Raw genomic sequence first — 16,656 nt, forward strand, 5'->3', positions numbered from 1 at the left:
TTTTGCATATCATAGCCCAGCGCATGCGCAAGGAGCCTAGACTCTGTGGGCGTGGTCAGAATCCCTCACCTGCCTTGCACACGTGATGCAGACGGAGCGTGCCCCCACTCCCATCCCCACACACATAGCAGTCCCCTGGCCCCTGGACTGGCCAATAGCAAACCGGGAAGGCCTGCCAGGGCTCAGGCTGTCCTGGAACTGAATTGCTGGCCTCTGGTTCACGCAGGAGTCGCGGCTGCCAGCGGGGGGGGGCAGGGGGGTGGAGGTGGTCGTCTACCACCAACTTGTACGCATGCGCAAGCCAGGAACCGCCCGCCCTTCCTCGCGCGGTAACGGCCAGCCACGCGGGAGCACAGTGCGCAGGCGTGCTGCTGAGGACCCCGCCCAGGCTACTTGGCTGAGGAGCGGAAGGCCTCGTCACCGCTGAGCTGAGAGGAAATGGCCGAAGGTCGGGGCTTTTGAATTCGGATCCCTCAGGAGCCATGGACCGGTCTGAAATGGGCGGAGGTACGAGCGGGAAGGCAGCTGGGGCCCCCTGGGGCGCTGGGCTCGCGAAGCCTCGGGGTGCGGGCCTTCGTGTGCCCCAACAGCGGCCGTGGTGGCGCCAGGCCCGACCGTTCCCTGCCTGGGACGGAACCCAAACCCCACTGTCCTGGAGTCGATTCAGACTCGGAGACTAGCGGACAGAGAGCTGAGCTCTCGGGCTGCCTCACCTTCCTCCTGAGGGCACTGGGCTTCGAGGTGCAGGCCGTGGGGTGCACAGCCGAGGTAGGCCCCCGCGCCACCAGGGAACCTTTGGAGAGTCTTTCGACTCGTCCACGAAGAGGAAGGCCTCGTTAGGCCTACTCAACACCTAGATTTGATTTATTTCATTTATGCCTAATTAGGCATACTCAACACCTAGATTTGATTTATTTCACTTATGCCTCATTAGGCATACTCAACACCTGGATTTGATTTATTTCACTTACACCGTGTTTGTTGTTTTTAAGGAATTGGTTGCAGTAGAGTTCGTGAGGCTTTCCAAACAAAACAGACATTTCCCTCGAACCACAACCCCTAAAACCCCTCTGCTATCGAGCTGAGTGACCTTATAGGGCCGGCCAGAACTATCCCTGTACGTTTCCAAGACTGTAACTCTTTGCGGGATTAGAAAGCCCCATTTTTCTCCCACAGAGTAGATAGTGGTTTGGAGTTGCTCACTTTGAGGATCACAGCCGAGTCTATTACCCACTGTGCCACTGTGGCTCCTCCACACACCTCCACACTTTGAGCATCCACTTGTAGCCAGTCTACACCACCGTTCCCTGATGCTCCAGATGGCAGCCACCTGGAGCCTGGCGGCACGCCTCTTGTCCCTGGAAAAAGCAGGTGCAGCTCATTCACATTCTACTGAAGTTCTAGAGCTGCAGCGCAGCAACAAAAAAAATGGAAATTTCTGCCCAGTTAATGTTTTTTTGAACTGGTGGTGTTGGACACTCCTTCAAGACCCACCTTTACCAGAGCTCCCCTGGTAAAAACAGGTGCTTGGTAATGTTTCACAAAGTAAATGTTTGATTAATAAAAAAAGTTAAGCACAGCTTGCTTACAGTGGGTCTTCACTCTAAAGACAAAGAGAAAAAGAAATGAGACAGATAAGTCTACATCCCTTGTTCATTAAGTGCCTAGTGTGGTCTTCCTAAGGAGCCCTGGTACCTCCAGCTGCTCCTGGGGAGAATTATGAGGCTTTCTACTCCTGTCAAGATGTACAGATTCAAAACCCCATGGGGAAGCTCTGCTCTGTCCTGCAGGGCGGCATGAATTTGAGTGGGCTCTGTGGCAGTGAGTTGGCAGTTTTGGTGGGTCTCCACCCACCAACCCACGGAAGTCTTAGTCACTGTTTCAAGTTACTCAAATAAGCTAGTACATTTAAGGGAAAGTTTATTCAATTTCAACAGCAAATGAAGATGTTTAAACTTTCAGGAATGGTGGGTGTAACGTGTTACCCTGTAGACACACATGCCTCTCCACACTAAGGGGAAACTGGTTAATAAGGTGTCTTAAGTCTCTTTTAACCTGCAAAGGTGTATACCCACAGTAGCACCTCTGGCAGGATTTATAATATTGAAATGTTGGGGTTTTTTTTCCCGCTTTCAGTCACCTTCACACTGAACACAGATGGACCCTCACTGTTGGTAGCAAAATGTGGGGAAGAAATCGATAAATATATATTTTTTAAAAGAAATCGACAAATCAAAGTATACTCATGAACACTGTTGAAATACCTGGGCAGAGGATTTCTAAAATGAGAAAGACAAGTTAAATTTTAAAATTTGACATTATTAGGTGTGTGTAGACTGACACAGGCAGCCTTCACAGGAGACCCTTGAAGACAGGAAAAGAAGGAAATGATCATTGGTGTGCTGCAGAGAAACGACTGCGGCCGCACTCACGGTGTGTGGCTGTGGGAAAGGGATTTGAGGCTAGGACTTGAGGTGGAAAGGAGCCCTGCTGATGTAGTGAGTTCAGTGTTGGGTTGCTAACCAAATGCTCAGTGGTTCAATCCTACTTGTCACACTGGAAAAATACAGTCTCAGAAATGATATGAGGCAGTTTCACTCTGCCCTGTTGGGTCACTATAAGTTGGAATCGACTTGATGGCATTGGTTTACAGAGTTTAAGTCGTTTTGAATCATATTGTTTAATTTTTTAATTGCAAAAATATAGTGTTTGTGGAATGGAGATGGGGGAACTTTTTGAATGGCATTTGAGGTGAGCCCCATCACTGAATCCCTGGCTTTGATTGTTGTGCCATCAGTTGCTGCATGGAGAGTGTCTTTGTCTTCAGACTTCACAGTGGGCTGTTGTGGGGTAGTGGGGAATTGCATCTGCAACTTCATCAAGGTTTCAAATATTTCAGATGTCAATATACACGAATATAAGTGAAGGGCATATAGGAACTATTATGTAAATTTGATGTAACCATAAAAGTTTAAAGGATGGAGCTCATACTATACAAATTATTTCCTACCCTGGATTTTCATTCTGATATAGTTGGCCTAATTAGCAGATAATTACTGACCCACTCTGCTTTACCTTGTAACGAGCACTAGAAGGCCATGGAGAATGAAAACAGGCGGAGCTCACGTTCTAGTCTTCCCATGATTCTGCATGGAGATGTGGTTGCCCAAACCAACTGTAGAGGCTTCAGAGACCAGGGATTTAAATCCTGTCTGAGTATTGTGATTTGGGGTCTGGGTTTATGAGGGAAAATGTCCTTTATTTTTAGACATGCATCCTGGTATTTGGGCATTAGATGTCAAGTATTGGATATCAAATGTCAAGAAGCCTTGGAAGGAATTCAGGGAGAAAAAATATTGACACAAATATAGTAAAATGCTAATAATGATCAGATCTAGGTTATGATTGAATTGGGTTTATTACAGTATCACTTCTACTTTGAGTGCTCTTAATTTTTGATAAGACAAATTTTCAAACGTTATCAGTAACTCCCTTTTTCATTAATAGAGTAGCTTTAATTTGTAAAGAAAGGTAAAGGGGGGTGAGATTTTTAAATGTGAAAAATTTGAATTGAAAGATACAGTGAACCCTCGCCACTTCGCGCTTCAACTTCCGCGGCTTCACTCTATCGCAGTTTTTGCGTAACAGCGCATGCTCTGTCATTACCGCCACTGATTGGCTCATACTGCACATGCTTCTGTCTGCATCGCTACGTATCGGAGCTACGTATCAGATGCATCTTTGCTTTTGTACATTGTACTGTAATTGTTTGCGATTTTTAAGAAATTTTATCTAAGCCCTATGATGGCTCCTAAACGAGCTGCTTCTTCTAAGCCTTCTGACAATAAAAATAAGCGCCAGAGGAAGATGCTCACCATCCAGGAAAAGGTAAAACTTTTGGATATGATCAAAGATGCCAAGAAAATCGTGGAGGTTGCACGCCATTTTGACTTGAATGAGTCTTCCGTTCACTCCATCCGTTGTACTTCATAATATAATAAATAATAAATGATAATTGTAACGTCCAAAATGTTTTACTGTATTTTCCCTTTTTCGTTTAATAAATTGGGTAATACGAGTGTAATGGTGACTAAAGGGTGTTTTTTCATGTCCTCTGCTCTAACTACGAAAATATTTGATTTACAAATAAGGAATCCTACTTCGCGGAATTTAATTTATCACGGTAGGGACTAGAACCGATTAACTGCGATAAATGAGGGTTCACTGTAATGGAATTATTCTACAAAACATTTTAAGCCCCCCTGACTATTTCAGGAAATAGTCTGGAAAGGTTAGCACTCTTAAAAAAAAAACAAAAAACAACATTACCTCTAAATGATAGCAACAATAATTTCTTTGTTTAATCACTTAGTAATTTTTCAAGTGCTCATGATATCTTTATACAGTATATGTTTCAATAAGGATCCAAGTATGATCCAACCCATCCATAGGTATTTCACACTTTCTTGTTTTGAGATCTTGGTTTTGTTTCCACAGGGCAGGCCAAGTCCTCAAAGAAAATTGAAGACTTGATGGAAATGGTGAAAAAGCTACAGAAAGGTCATATGTCTCTACTATGTCTGTGGTTCAGGGTCAAGGAGATAGAGGTTCAATTCTAGCCTCACAATTCATAAACTGGTGAATTGTCCCATTTACTTTCTTTTAAAACTGAACAATATGGCCCCATGGTTCAAAATTACAAAGGAATAAGAGGCAAATTGTTGTCCCCCAACCCTGTTCTAACTTCTTGTTTGCCACCCTTTGGCTCTCACTATACTCCATTAAATTCAGCTATGTTATTTGCAACCCCCTTAACCTCCCTTCCCTCCACTTCACCTACTGTCTATTGCTCACCAGACTCCTGCTAGCCACAGTCTTACTTACTACTAGGCTTCCCACGCACATAGAGCTTCAGGGCCTTCTCAGTTGATTTGGGGCCATCAGAAAGCCTTTCCAAAGCTAAAGAAGCACATCCCAACCCATTACTCATTTTTATTTGCCCCATTTCTTTAGTCTTTACCTGACTCACTGTCCTTATCTATTTTTCCTTTGTTCCGCCACACCATCCCACCAAATAAACTACATGAGGGCCCAACACAGTACCTGTTAAAAGTAGGAGCTCAATGGATTTGTGTTGAATGCATCAGCAGAGACACAGGACTGGTGCCCACGCCATCTCTGCTGCTCTGGACAGCCTGCCATGTGTCATCTTCAGCTCAATTGCTTTTTCTTTTTCTTTTTTCTCTTTTTGGACCTCTATAGCGGGAAGCCTGGAGCCTCAGGTTGAAGTCCTGATTAACCGGATTAATGAGGTTCAACAAGGTAAGTTTAAGGATTTTCAAGGCCCAGTGGAAAGGTAAAACACACACCTTTTGTATAAAAATTACTATGAATTTCAAAACTGACAGTTAAACATTAAACCAAGTGTAGGGACTTGTGCTGCTTCCAAGTCACACATATGATGCCCACCCTGCTGCCAGCCAAGCTCAGCAAGAAAGCCATGGACCCTGGAAGGCCTTTATTTTCTGCAAACTTTGAGCCCCTTTAGGTTTGCAAGAGAACAAGGCTGGAAGCAGCACTCACACAGTCTGCCCTGTCTTTGGTCCAGCCAAAAAGAAAGCCAGTGAGGAGCTGGGAGAGACCAGGGCCCTCTGGGAAGCCCTGCAGAAAGAACTGGACTCAAGTAAGTGCTGTGTGTCCCCAGGGTTCCACACAATACCTCTTGCCCTTGATCCAAATCATCCAGATACTCGAGTCCTCATCATAGCCCCTAGAATCCCCTGTCTCCTTCAGCCATACCTCCAACAACCTCCTACTTTGCTGTGGAAATGCTCTTGAGGTACACTTCAAGCAGCACCTGCTTCTGTGTGTGTGGAAGACTCTTCCTCTCAGAAACTCGACAGCCTTCCATCCCCACTCAGCCCTCATGTTGCCTCTCCGAGAGGCTTACCCTGGTCTTCCCATCTGAAGACTGTATCCTGTTCCTCCCTAATCACGTGCAACCATGCTGCTGGACAGTTCCTTCATAGCCCTCATCCCCATCCCTGTCGTGTGTTTCTCTCTCTCCCCCTTTGGTAAAAGTGTGTGCTTTCTGCAGGGTTTTCACACAACCACCTGTAAATGTCAGGGCTTGGGGTGATTACAGGGAAGGAAGGTGGGCACAAGGAGCAGGGGGCTTGCCTTAAGGTATCCACAGTAGGAAGTGTGGGCATGGCTATGATAAAGCTATGTGACTTTGGTGAACCCCATTCCTCATACCTGAGTGTGTCACTGTTTTCCAGTGAATGGAGAGAAGGTGCGCTTGGAGGAGACCTTGAACACAAAGCAAGGTATTTGAGCTGCTTAGAGTCTACTCTTGCTGTTGCTGCACCCATAGAAGCCCACCTGTGCCCCAGCAGCAAGAACCTTCTGACCCCAGAACTGGCCTGCCTCCCTCCTGTGGCTCCCTCCTGTGGCTCCCATCAGACTCATGGTCTGACTGTTGACCTAACATGACCTGACTGGTGGCCCCTGTCCAATCCCAGTGTCCTTGATAAGCTTTCACGGGCTCCCTCGTTCCTCCCCTTGCAGAGACACTGAGGATCCTGCGGCTGCACTGTGAGGAGAAAGACAGTGAGGCACAGAGGTAAGAGGCTCAGCCCAAGCCTTGCTCTAAACCTCCATACTAGCACAGCAGAGAAGGCATGGGGTATATTCCAGACACACTGTCACCATGCTCTTCAGTAACAGGAGAGACCAGGGTGAGCGGCTTCCTTGTTCAACATCAGACCATGTTCTTATGGACAGCTGCCATAAGTCGTTCCTTTGCTAGTTTGTCCATTAAGTTCCTTTCAAACTAAGACCAAACTTTTTGCCATCAAGTGAATTCTGACTCATAGTGACCCTACAGAATCCTTCACTTGGATTTTGTGCCTGTCATTCTACATCATCCAGCTCCTTGGCTATCTTTCCATTCATTTAGGCATCTAGTCATTCTGCCCATCCATCCAACCATCTAATAACCATCCACCCATACACCTATCTCCATCCATCCATCCATGAAACTAACTGACCATCTCTCTACCTCCTAAATGCTAATTTATTTCATTTTTTGTGACAAAAGGCTCCAAGCGCTTACGTCCCCAAATTGAAAGTGCTTAGGAAAACCTGATGAGTGTGTGTGTGTGTATACTCAACCGTGACCATGGTGATAAGCCCTAATCCTCACAATGGTACTCTGTGAGGCAGGTACCCATGTCACCCCCTGCCCCCCAAACCGTGTTCTAGAGAAGGAACCTCAGAGGGAAAACACTGGATTCCAGTCACAACGGCAGAGCCAAGGTTCTCAGCCAGGTCTGCAGCACCCATGACACCAAAACATTAGATCCATACTCGGGCAGGTAGAAGACAGGATGGGTGGTGATGGTCTTCAAAGAACACCTGACAGCAAGAAGCATCTCATGTCAACCCCACATCCTCCTAAGGGTCACTTGGAGTGCATGGCTGAGACCTGCTTTGTCCCTTGTCAGGAAGAACACTGTGTTGCAGGACTGCAAGGACCGAATTTCTGCCCTGAATGCCCAGATCGAGGAAGAGAAGAACAAACAGAGGCAGCTGAGGTAATTCAGAGGCTAGGGGTAGGGGTACATGTCAGGGCATGAGCAGGGAGAACCCTGGCCCAGCCGGCGTGCGTGCGTGTGTGTGTGTGTGTGTGTTTGGGTGTTTGGGGCAAGGGTGGTGGGATCTCAGACCAGGGCCCTTTCTTCTTATACTGTTGGCTTGTAGATTGGAGTTCGAGGAACAACTGGAGGCTCTGATGGGCCAGCACAAGGACCTCTGGGAATTCCACGTGAGTCTTGCCTTACCTCAAAGCCAATTCTCTCACCTTCCACATCTTCCTTGGTGGCATCTCCTGGCCAGGACCAAGCCAGGTTCATCCTAAATACCTTCCGCCTCTCACCTGCAACACAGTTCTGAACAGGCCCTGGTGATTATAAGGTTGCAATTGTTCTGACTCCAGTCCATCTCACTGTCCTACTGCTGCTAGTGTCCTCCTCAGAGCCCAGGTTGGGCATTCGTTCCTGGCTGCCCATGGCCCAGGCAAGATAGTGTTTGCCACCCTGCACTTCTGTGTGTGTAGCAGAGGAGGGTACCAGATGCCAGATAAGAAAACAGTGTGCAGTTCAGGGTGGGCATAGGGAAATGCTGTGTTGTGCAAATCCTCCCACTGGGCTGACTTCTACACTTGCCACAGTACTGACCACAGCGCACCAGGTATGGGTCTCTCAGGTGAGAGTTCATGGAAGAGGGAAGGGCCAGTGCAAGGGTCTGAGGTTGCAGGAGGAGATACTGGGAGGCACCCTGAGTAAATAAAACATTTGAATGGATGAATGACAGGACCTCGGTAGGACTTCCCTGATGCACAGTGAATGCTGGGAAGTGAGGACTGATCTTGTTTCTGCCCCTTAGAGACCAGAGCAGCTAACACAGGAGATGGGTGCCCTGGACAGCGGTAAGGAGCAAATGCTCAAAGAAGGTGAGGCCAGGGCATTGGAGGTGAGGTGAGTAGGCAGCTCTCACCTGCCAATCCTGCTCTCATCCCTACCCTTAACTGTCTTTCCGCCCGCTTGCCCCTTCCCATCTCAGAGAAGCTGATCAAGGCGAAGCTGGAAGATGCCAAGCATCGATTGTACTCCCTGTGTGGGCCTGGAGGTCCCTCAACCATCAATGAGGGGCTCTTCCTTCGCAGCAAGGAAGCTATGGCTGCTGTGTAAGAATGGGGTGGTGAAGAGGCTGGGAAGGTGGGAGAGGGGGCTGGTGCCGACCCCCCCCATCACCCCGCAGGAAGCTGTTTGAGGAAGAGAATGGAAAGGCTGAGGAGCTCCTGGAGGCTGTGGCCCAGCGCCAACAGCAGCTGCAAGAGAAGTGCCAGCAGTTACAGGAGAAACGGCAAAGGTGGTTTTGAAGTCCCCAGCCCTGGGTGGGCATCGATGGATTGCCTCATCCTTGGGGCTTCACACCATTTTGTTCCTCCCCCCAACACACTGTCCAGGCTGAAGGAGGAGCTGGAGAAGTATGGTGTGCCGGTTCCCACCCAACCACACAATACCCAAGAGGAAGGAGCTCTCTCTGGAGAGGTGGGGAGCCCAGGGAATAGGGTGGGGAGGAGGCTAGAGAGCAGGACTGCTGGGAAGGGCATTCTCAGCAGGGGTCACAACAATGTCAGAGACATTGGTGGGCACATGGGAAAAAGGCTTGAGGGGTGGGCATGGGTACCTACTGATTCCCACCCAAAACCCCGATCTCTCTTCCCTCCCAGACAGAGCACCTCCCATTTACCAGCCCCAAGACCTTTGGAGTCCATGAGGAAAAAGACTTGGAGCCACCCACTAAGTAGGGCCCAACACCACTCTAGTTTGGAAGACACCTCACCATGTACCCCTGTACCCACTTCTCCCTGTCCCAAATTTACTCTGGGCCGTAGAAAATAAAGCTACTACTTTTGTACTATTTACTTCCGTTGAGGGATTGCTGGGGGCTGGGCCTTATCATACTGAAGGCTACAATCCTTAGTCTTCATCAACAAGTGCTTCAAGTTTTTAGCAAGCAGGGTTGTGTCATCTGCCTATTGCAGTTTTTCTCCAACTCTGATGCCACATTCTTCTTCATATAATCCACTAAGTGCCTATTGCTAAATGATCCCTCCATGGAAATTTCAGTGACCAATACAAAGCGCTGAGTGGTGCTGCTCAAGTGTGCTTTGCCAGGGCCAGAGCCATGCCTGCAAGATGTTAGATACATCCACGGAGGTAGCTCTGGCTGGGTTCCAACAGCCACCCTTCATTGTCTTCACCGCTAGCCCCCCCCCTCATTAAAAACCCATTGCTGTTGAGTCCATTCTAACAGCACATTGTGAGGTGGTGTCAACCTTGTGAAACAGACAAGGAGGGACACTGGAGCCCTCTTGCCAAATTATTTGCAAAGTCATCCAATGAAAATTACAAGCAAACAGAAGAGCTTAGAATCCACATCCTGGAAAGGACGGGCAGGTTGAGTTAACGTCTCAAGCTCCTTAAGAGGTGGGTTTCAGAAAGCTCAGGTGTCAACCGTGAACAGTGAAAAGCCTACCATGACCCCAGATAAAACCTGAGGAGAAGGAAGTGGGCTGCCAAGGACCACAAGTGGGCCACATCACATCCCAGAATCACTCCCAGCAAGCCTGGCAGCAAAATCCACCTTGAAGAACAACTACACACAACCTAGTAACTTGGCCCAGCTTATTCCAAGTAAACCGCACCCTTTCCAGAATTTTACTATGTTGCACCTTGGGGAGGATAAAACCCTGGCCCCTTAGTTGAGAAATTTTTCTAAATCTAGCAAAAATTTGCAAGCACGTATTTTCTAAAAGTCACTGTGGGGGTCCTTCAAAGGACATTTCATTAAACTGAAGAAAACAGGAATTATATAGGGTCAGCAGTGGTTCATGAGAAAATGTAGCAATTCTCATTTGAAAATGACATCAAGGGGTTCTGGTTAAGATGGCACCAAGGTAAGCAGTCCATTCGGGGAGCTCCAGTGAGTCGGGTGTCTGGGAGGTGAAGTGGAAGTGTTCTGGTGAGTGGAAAGGTCCCTACGAGGGGTCCCCATCCAGGAGGGGGCCCTGACCCATACCTGCTTTATTTGGAGACCTGGGTCCATGTATCGGATTTCCTGCCGGCTGTGCAACCCCTGTGCACCTGCCACCAGACAGTGCCTCCCCCCATCCACCCACTGGCCTGGTCGCTGCCCCAGGAACAGGATAGCTATCGGGTAGAGCTCCCCAAGGCTGGGCCTGACCACCACATAGTATCTGTCCACTTGACGCTCCCACCTGAGCAAGCTGTGCCCGTCTCCCAAGGTTCCCCGCCCCCCCACTTACAGGGGGCTAGCAGTGATTGTGCCTGCAAGCTCTGTTCCTCCCAGCAGCTTCCCAGGGCCCCAGGAATGAACCCAAAGCAGGTTGGTGGGTCCCAGCCCCAGCCATTTCAAGGGTGCCTCAGCTTATTGTATTCCCAGCATCTCGCCAGCTACAGGGAGCGGCACTGCACTTCCTGCCCACCATTTCCCTTTCCTGGTGCCTTCTGACAGCCCCTGCATCTCCCAACCCCCTTTTCTCCCAGTCCAGCAAACTGTGCCGCACCCTGCCTCCGCCCGAGCCGCAGGAAGTCCAAGTAGCCTGCTGCACAAACTCACCCAAATCCATGGCAAAGTGGAGAATGGGACCAGGTCTTTTAGAGCTCACCGCCTGCAGCCTTCACACCTGGTCTTATAGGCCGTGCACCACTTCTGTCTTAGCATGGGAGTCTGAGAAACTCAGACCCAGGCCTGGCAGGTCCGCCTTGAGTTGCCTCGCCCAGAGTTGCAGGCTGGGTCTTTGCAGGTCCACTGTGTGCTACCTCACCCAGAGCCGCAGAGAGTCACAGACCAGGTCCTTGTAGTCCCACCCAGAAAGCACCTGATCCCCGGGGCTTCAGATAGGCACTACCTAGGTCTATCGCAACTTAGAGATCTTTGATGCCCCGTCTGCTCCCAGCCCACACAGTGAGTGGATCAATGGGGAGTACATCCCAGACCCATAGGGCATCCACCTCAAACCTAAGCTAGTACCAGAATACTAGGGACCAGCAACCCAGTACTGGGAGCTACCACAGCCCAGGTGGGTCACATCACCATAGGCCATAACAGCAATGCCACCTGTCTATTGCCCCCCTATAGCCATACCAGTGTATTGGAGCTATCCACCAGTCAAATTGAGTTCCCCATAGCGGTCCCCAACAGTGCTGGCCACCTCTCACCACTGTTGACCACTGAGTCGCCATGGCACCTGCCTTCACAGCAGCCTGACCAACCTCCATAGTAGGCCACAGGCATCCCTTGGAAACACAGTCGCCAGTCACACAGTGAAAGTACACAGGGCCACGTGGTCTCCCATAAATATGGCGCCCACCTCTTCGAAATCATTATGTAAACAACATCAGCACATCACTCCCAACAAGTAAACAAGAAAGACAAACCACATCAGCAGAGCTAACGACGCTCATAGAAGAATCTGACGTGGATCTGCCACAAAAAGAAATTTTCAGAAGGCTGCTTGGAGTAATACAGGAGATGAGGGAAGCTACACAGACTAAGAATGCAATGACAGAGAGGATGAAGGCCACAGTAGAGGGGATGAAGTCTATGCATCAAAGGGAAATACAGGAGCTAACGGATGAAGTAGCAGAAGCCGCACACAAGATCACTGATCTCACAAACAGACTAGAGTAGGCTGAGAAATGTATCAATGATCTTGAAGACAATCAGGCAGACCTCAGCAAATGAGAAAGACAATAAAACAAGATAATAAAGGAGGTGGAAGAAAACCTGAAATCAATGCCTGGTGCTATGAAAAGGAACAGCATCCGAATTATTGGCCTGCCAGAACAAGACAGTGAAGAAGTCAACAGCATATTAACAAGGGAATTTGTGGAAGAAAATTTCCCCACCCTAATAAATGAGAATCAGTCTCTCATACAGGAAACAGAGAGGACACCAAGTAGATTAAACCCCAGGAAGAGCTCGCCAAGGCATATAATAGCTAAACTATCCAACTTCGAGGAAAAAAAAGAAAATCCTAAGAGCAGCAAGGGAAAGGAAGACAGTCACATACAAGGGCTCTCAGGTAAGAATGTACTCAGACCTATCAACAGAAACCATGAAGAGGAGGAGAGAGTGGACTAATATCTTCCAAAAGCTGAAAGAAAGGAATGCCTCCCCTAGAATCCTTTACCCTACCAAATTATCTATTAAGATAGTAGGAGAGATAATGGTTTTCAAGGACAAGGAAAAACTTAAAGAATACGCTGCAAGACACCCAACCTGAGGAAGATCCTTGCGAACTCACTATGGCCAGAAGACCAACGTCCAACAAGCACAAACAGGAGAACACCATATAGCCCAACTCCAACCAGAAGTCAACGAGCTGACACCAATCACCAAGATAACATGGCCACAGAGAGAAAAGATGGCAATAAAGAAGCCCCCTACAAAGGCACAGCACAGCGATAGAAGGGTGATAGGAAAACATCCAAATCAAAAGGCACAAGATATCAGCAACAAATCCACAGATCACGTTAATAATTCTAAATGCCAATGGCCTTAACTCCTATATTAAAATAAAAAGGCTTGCAGACTGGCTTGGAAAATGTAGCCCATCAATCTGTTGCCTGCAAGCAACATATCTTACACTTGCAAACAAGAATAAACTAAGGTTAAAAGGCTGGAGGAAGATACACCAGGCAAATGGCAACTCAAAAAAAGCAGGAGTCGCAATCCTAATCTCAGACAAAACTGATCTCAAGGTTCAACCCATAGAAAGAGATAAGGAAGGGCACTTTATGAAGCTCAAAGGATCATGTTACCAGGAAACTGTGAGCATAGTAAATATATATGCACCAAGTGAGACACCCACAAAATCTGTCAGACAAACTATTTAGAAAATGAAAAAACATATCACAGACTCAACTATTATAGTGAGGGACTTTAATACACCGATTTCAGAGGAAGATAGATCATTGGGAAGGAAGCTCAGCAAAGAGATGACAGAGCTAAACACTACAATTAGGCAACCAGATATGATAGACATATTTAGAGCTTTCCATCCAAATGCAAAAAACATGCACATTTTTCTCAAGCAAGCATGGCACATTTTCTAAAATAGACCACATGCTGGGGCACAAGTCAAACCTGAGTAAATTGAAATACATAGAGATTATACAGACGTCCTTCTCTGATCACCATGCCATAAAGCTGGAGATCAATAAAAGTATGACCAGAAAAACAAGGGCCAACAACTTGAGGATGAATAATGATCTGCAACATGAGTGGGTACTGACCCAGATTAGAGGGGAGATCAAAAAGTCTCTAGAAGCTAATGAGAATGAGAATACTTCGTATCAAAACCTATGGAATACGGCAAGGGCAGTCATCAGAGGTAGCTTGATTGCAATAGGAGCATATATGAAAAAGGCAGAGAGACGTGTGATGAATACGCTCCCACAAAATCTCCAGCAATTAGAATAGAGTCGACAGAACAATCCCTCCAAGAGCAAAAGAAAAGAAATAATAAAAATCAGGGCAGAACTGAACCACCGGGAAGACAAAAGAACAAAGCAGAAGATTAATGCAACAAAAAGCAGGTTCTTTGAAAGGATCAATAGAATCGATAGACCACTGGCAAACCTAACCAAAGAAAGAAAAGCACATACAAAAATAGACAGGATGAGGAATGAAACCGGGGTAATCAAAACAGACCCTAATGAGATTAAAGGGATAATCACAAAGTACTATGAAAGCCTGTACTCCAATGAGTTCAACAACGTAGAAGACCTGGACAAATACTTGGAAAAACAATCCCTTCCTAGACTATCCCAGATAGAGGTCACGAACCTAAACAAACCCATAGCAAAAGAATAAATAGATATGGTTATCAAGAAGATACCAACAAAAAAAGCTCCAGCACAAGATGGCTTCACTGGAGAATTCTACAAAGTAGTCAGGGAAGAGCTGACACCAATCCTCCATAAAGTATTTCAGAGAGTAGAAAAGGATGGCAAACACCCAAACTCATTTTATGAAGCCAGTATAACTTTGATACCAAACAGGGAAGGGATCCCACAGGAATAGAGAACTATAGACCGATACCTCTAATGAACATAGATGCAAAAATCTTCAAGATATTGGCCAATAGAATACAAAAGTATATAAAACGCATCATCCATCAGGATCAGGTAGGATTCATCCCAGGGATGCAGGGATGGTTTAACATCCGAAAATCCATCAATATGATACACCGCATTGATAAGAAAAAGTATAAGAACCACATGATACTATCGATAGATGCAGAAAAAGCATTTGACAACATCCAGCACCCATTCCTAATTAAGACGCTCAGGAGGCTAGGAATGGAAGGGCAGTTCCTCAAGTTAATATAAGCTATCTACGAAAAGCTGACAGTTAACATCATAGTCAATGGAGAAAAGACTAAATCAATCCCATTGGAAAAGGGGGCTAGACAAGGATGTCTCTTGTCCCCACTTCTATTCAATATTGTACTGGAGGTCCTAGCTAATAATATAAGACAATGGAAGGACATCAAAGGTATCCAACAGGGAGAGGAGGAGGTGAAATTATCATTATTTGTAGATGACATGATTATGTACATTGAAAATCCCAAAAACTCCACAACTGGACTGCTGCCAGTGATAGAGGAATATGGAAGAGTGGCGGGATACAAGATCAACAAACAGAAGTTAATTGGTTTGCTGTATACATCAGACAGAACTAAGGAAGAGAAGCTCAGGAAGGCAGCACAATTCACAACAGTCAAGAGCGAACTGAAATACCTAGGGATATACTTAACCACAAAAACAAAAGACCCATACAAAGAAAACTACAAGACCCTATTACAGGAATCGAAAAGTGACTTCCACAAATGGAGGAATATCCCATGCTCATGGATCAGAAGACTCAATGCTATCCTGATTCAAATACCGACAATCTTCTTCAGAGAACTGGAAAAACTGACCACCAATTTCATATGGAGAGGGAAGAAGCCCAGAATTAGCAGAGATCGCCTCAAGAAGAAGAGCACAGCCAGAGGACTCGCTTTACCTGACTTTCACATCTACTACACAGCCACAGTGGGCAAAAGAGCATGGTACTGGCATAATGACAGATACACAGACCAAGGGAAAAGAATAGAAAAACCCAGAAATAAAACCATCAGCCTACAGATAACCGATCTTTGATAAGGGCCCCAAAAGTATCAAGTGGGAGGGTGACGCCTTTTTTAACAAGTGGTGCTGGAAACAATGGAAATCCACATGTAGAAAAATGAAACAGGATGTCTACCTCACCCCGTGCACAAGAAAAAACTCAAGGCGGATCAGGGACATAAAAGTAAAACCGCAAACCATCAGGACCATTAGCGAAGGAATCGGGACAAACCTAAGAACCTTGGCCCAGGGAATACAAAGGCTAACTGCAATAGGGCAGGGTACACACACAGGGTAATCTGAAGTTGACAAATGGGATTTACTAAGAATAAAGCACCTGTGTGCATCAAAAGACTTTACCAAGAGGGTAACAAGGCAACCAAGAGACTGTGAGGGGATTTTTAGCAACAACACAACAAAGGGATTATTGCAAAAATCTACAATACTCCCTTGCCTGCAAAAAGAGGAAAACAGTTAAGCCTTTGAAGAAGTGGGAAAAAGAACTGAAAAGAAGTGTCACTAGGGTTGAGACCCAAGTGGCCAATAGACATATGAGAAAATGCTCCCGATGGATAGCCATCAGAGAAATGCAAATCAAAACAACCATGAGATACCATCTAACACCTTTGAGGCTAGCCCAAATCAGAAAATCAGAGAGCAACAAGTGTTGGAGGGGATGTGGCAAGCTGGGAACTCTCCTACATTGCTGGTGGTCCTGTAGATATGTACAACCGCTATGGAAAGCGGTCTGGCGATACTTAAAGATGGAAATTGAGCTACTCAGCTATCCCTCTACTGTGTATATATTCAGAAGAGGTAAGAAATAAGCCACGACCAGTTGTATGCACTCCAATGTTTTTTGCAGCGCAATTCACAATCACAA

General features: G+C 46.7%; 1 protein-coding gene across 1 annotated transcript; it reads left to right on the forward strand.

Moving 5' to 3' along the window:
* The first annotated feature begins 417 nt into the window (after positions 1–417).
* Positions 418–9,493, forward strand: SYCE1 (synaptonemal complex central element protein 1). The gene is made up of 13 exons (XM_045291607.1): positions 418–507; positions 4,498–4,560; positions 5,263–5,322; positions 5,609–5,683; positions 6,282–6,329; positions 6,571–6,625; positions 7,509–7,598; positions 7,765–7,828; positions 8,449–8,515; positions 8,626–8,749; positions 8,824–8,934; positions 9,032–9,116; positions 9,299–9,493. Exons 1-13 carry the CDS (start codon positions 483–485, stop codon positions 9,374–9,376), a joined length of 945 nt encoding a protein of 314 aa, XP_045147542.1. The 5' UTR covers positions 418–482; the 3' UTR covers positions 9,377–9,493.
* The last annotated feature ends 7,163 nt before the right edge of the window (positions 9,494–16,656 follow it).

This window comes from Echinops telfairi, unplaced genomic scaffold, assembly GCF_000313985.2.
Source record: "Echinops telfairi isolate 266 unplaced genomic scaffold, ASM31398v2 ScPeMD7_70;HRSCAF=299, whole genome shotgun sequence".
In the NCBI taxonomy this organism is placed as follows: domain Eukaryota; kingdom Metazoa; phylum Chordata; class Mammalia; order Afrosoricida; family Tenrecidae; genus Echinops; species Echinops telfairi.

Bases quoted from the DNA above. Each gene is read 5' to 3' on its own strand.
- SYCE1 (XM_045291607.1), top strand. From the start codon at position 483: ATGGACCGGTCTGAAATGGGCGGAG. The intron at 6,330-6,570 runs GTATTTGAGCTG...CTCCCCTTGCAG, and splicing joins GACCTTGAACACAAAGCAAG to AGACACTGAGGATCCTGCGG. The intron at 9,117-9,298 runs GTGGGGAGCCCA...CTTCCCTCCCAG, and splicing joins AAGGAGCTCTCTCTGGAGAG to ACAGAGCACCTCCCATTTAC.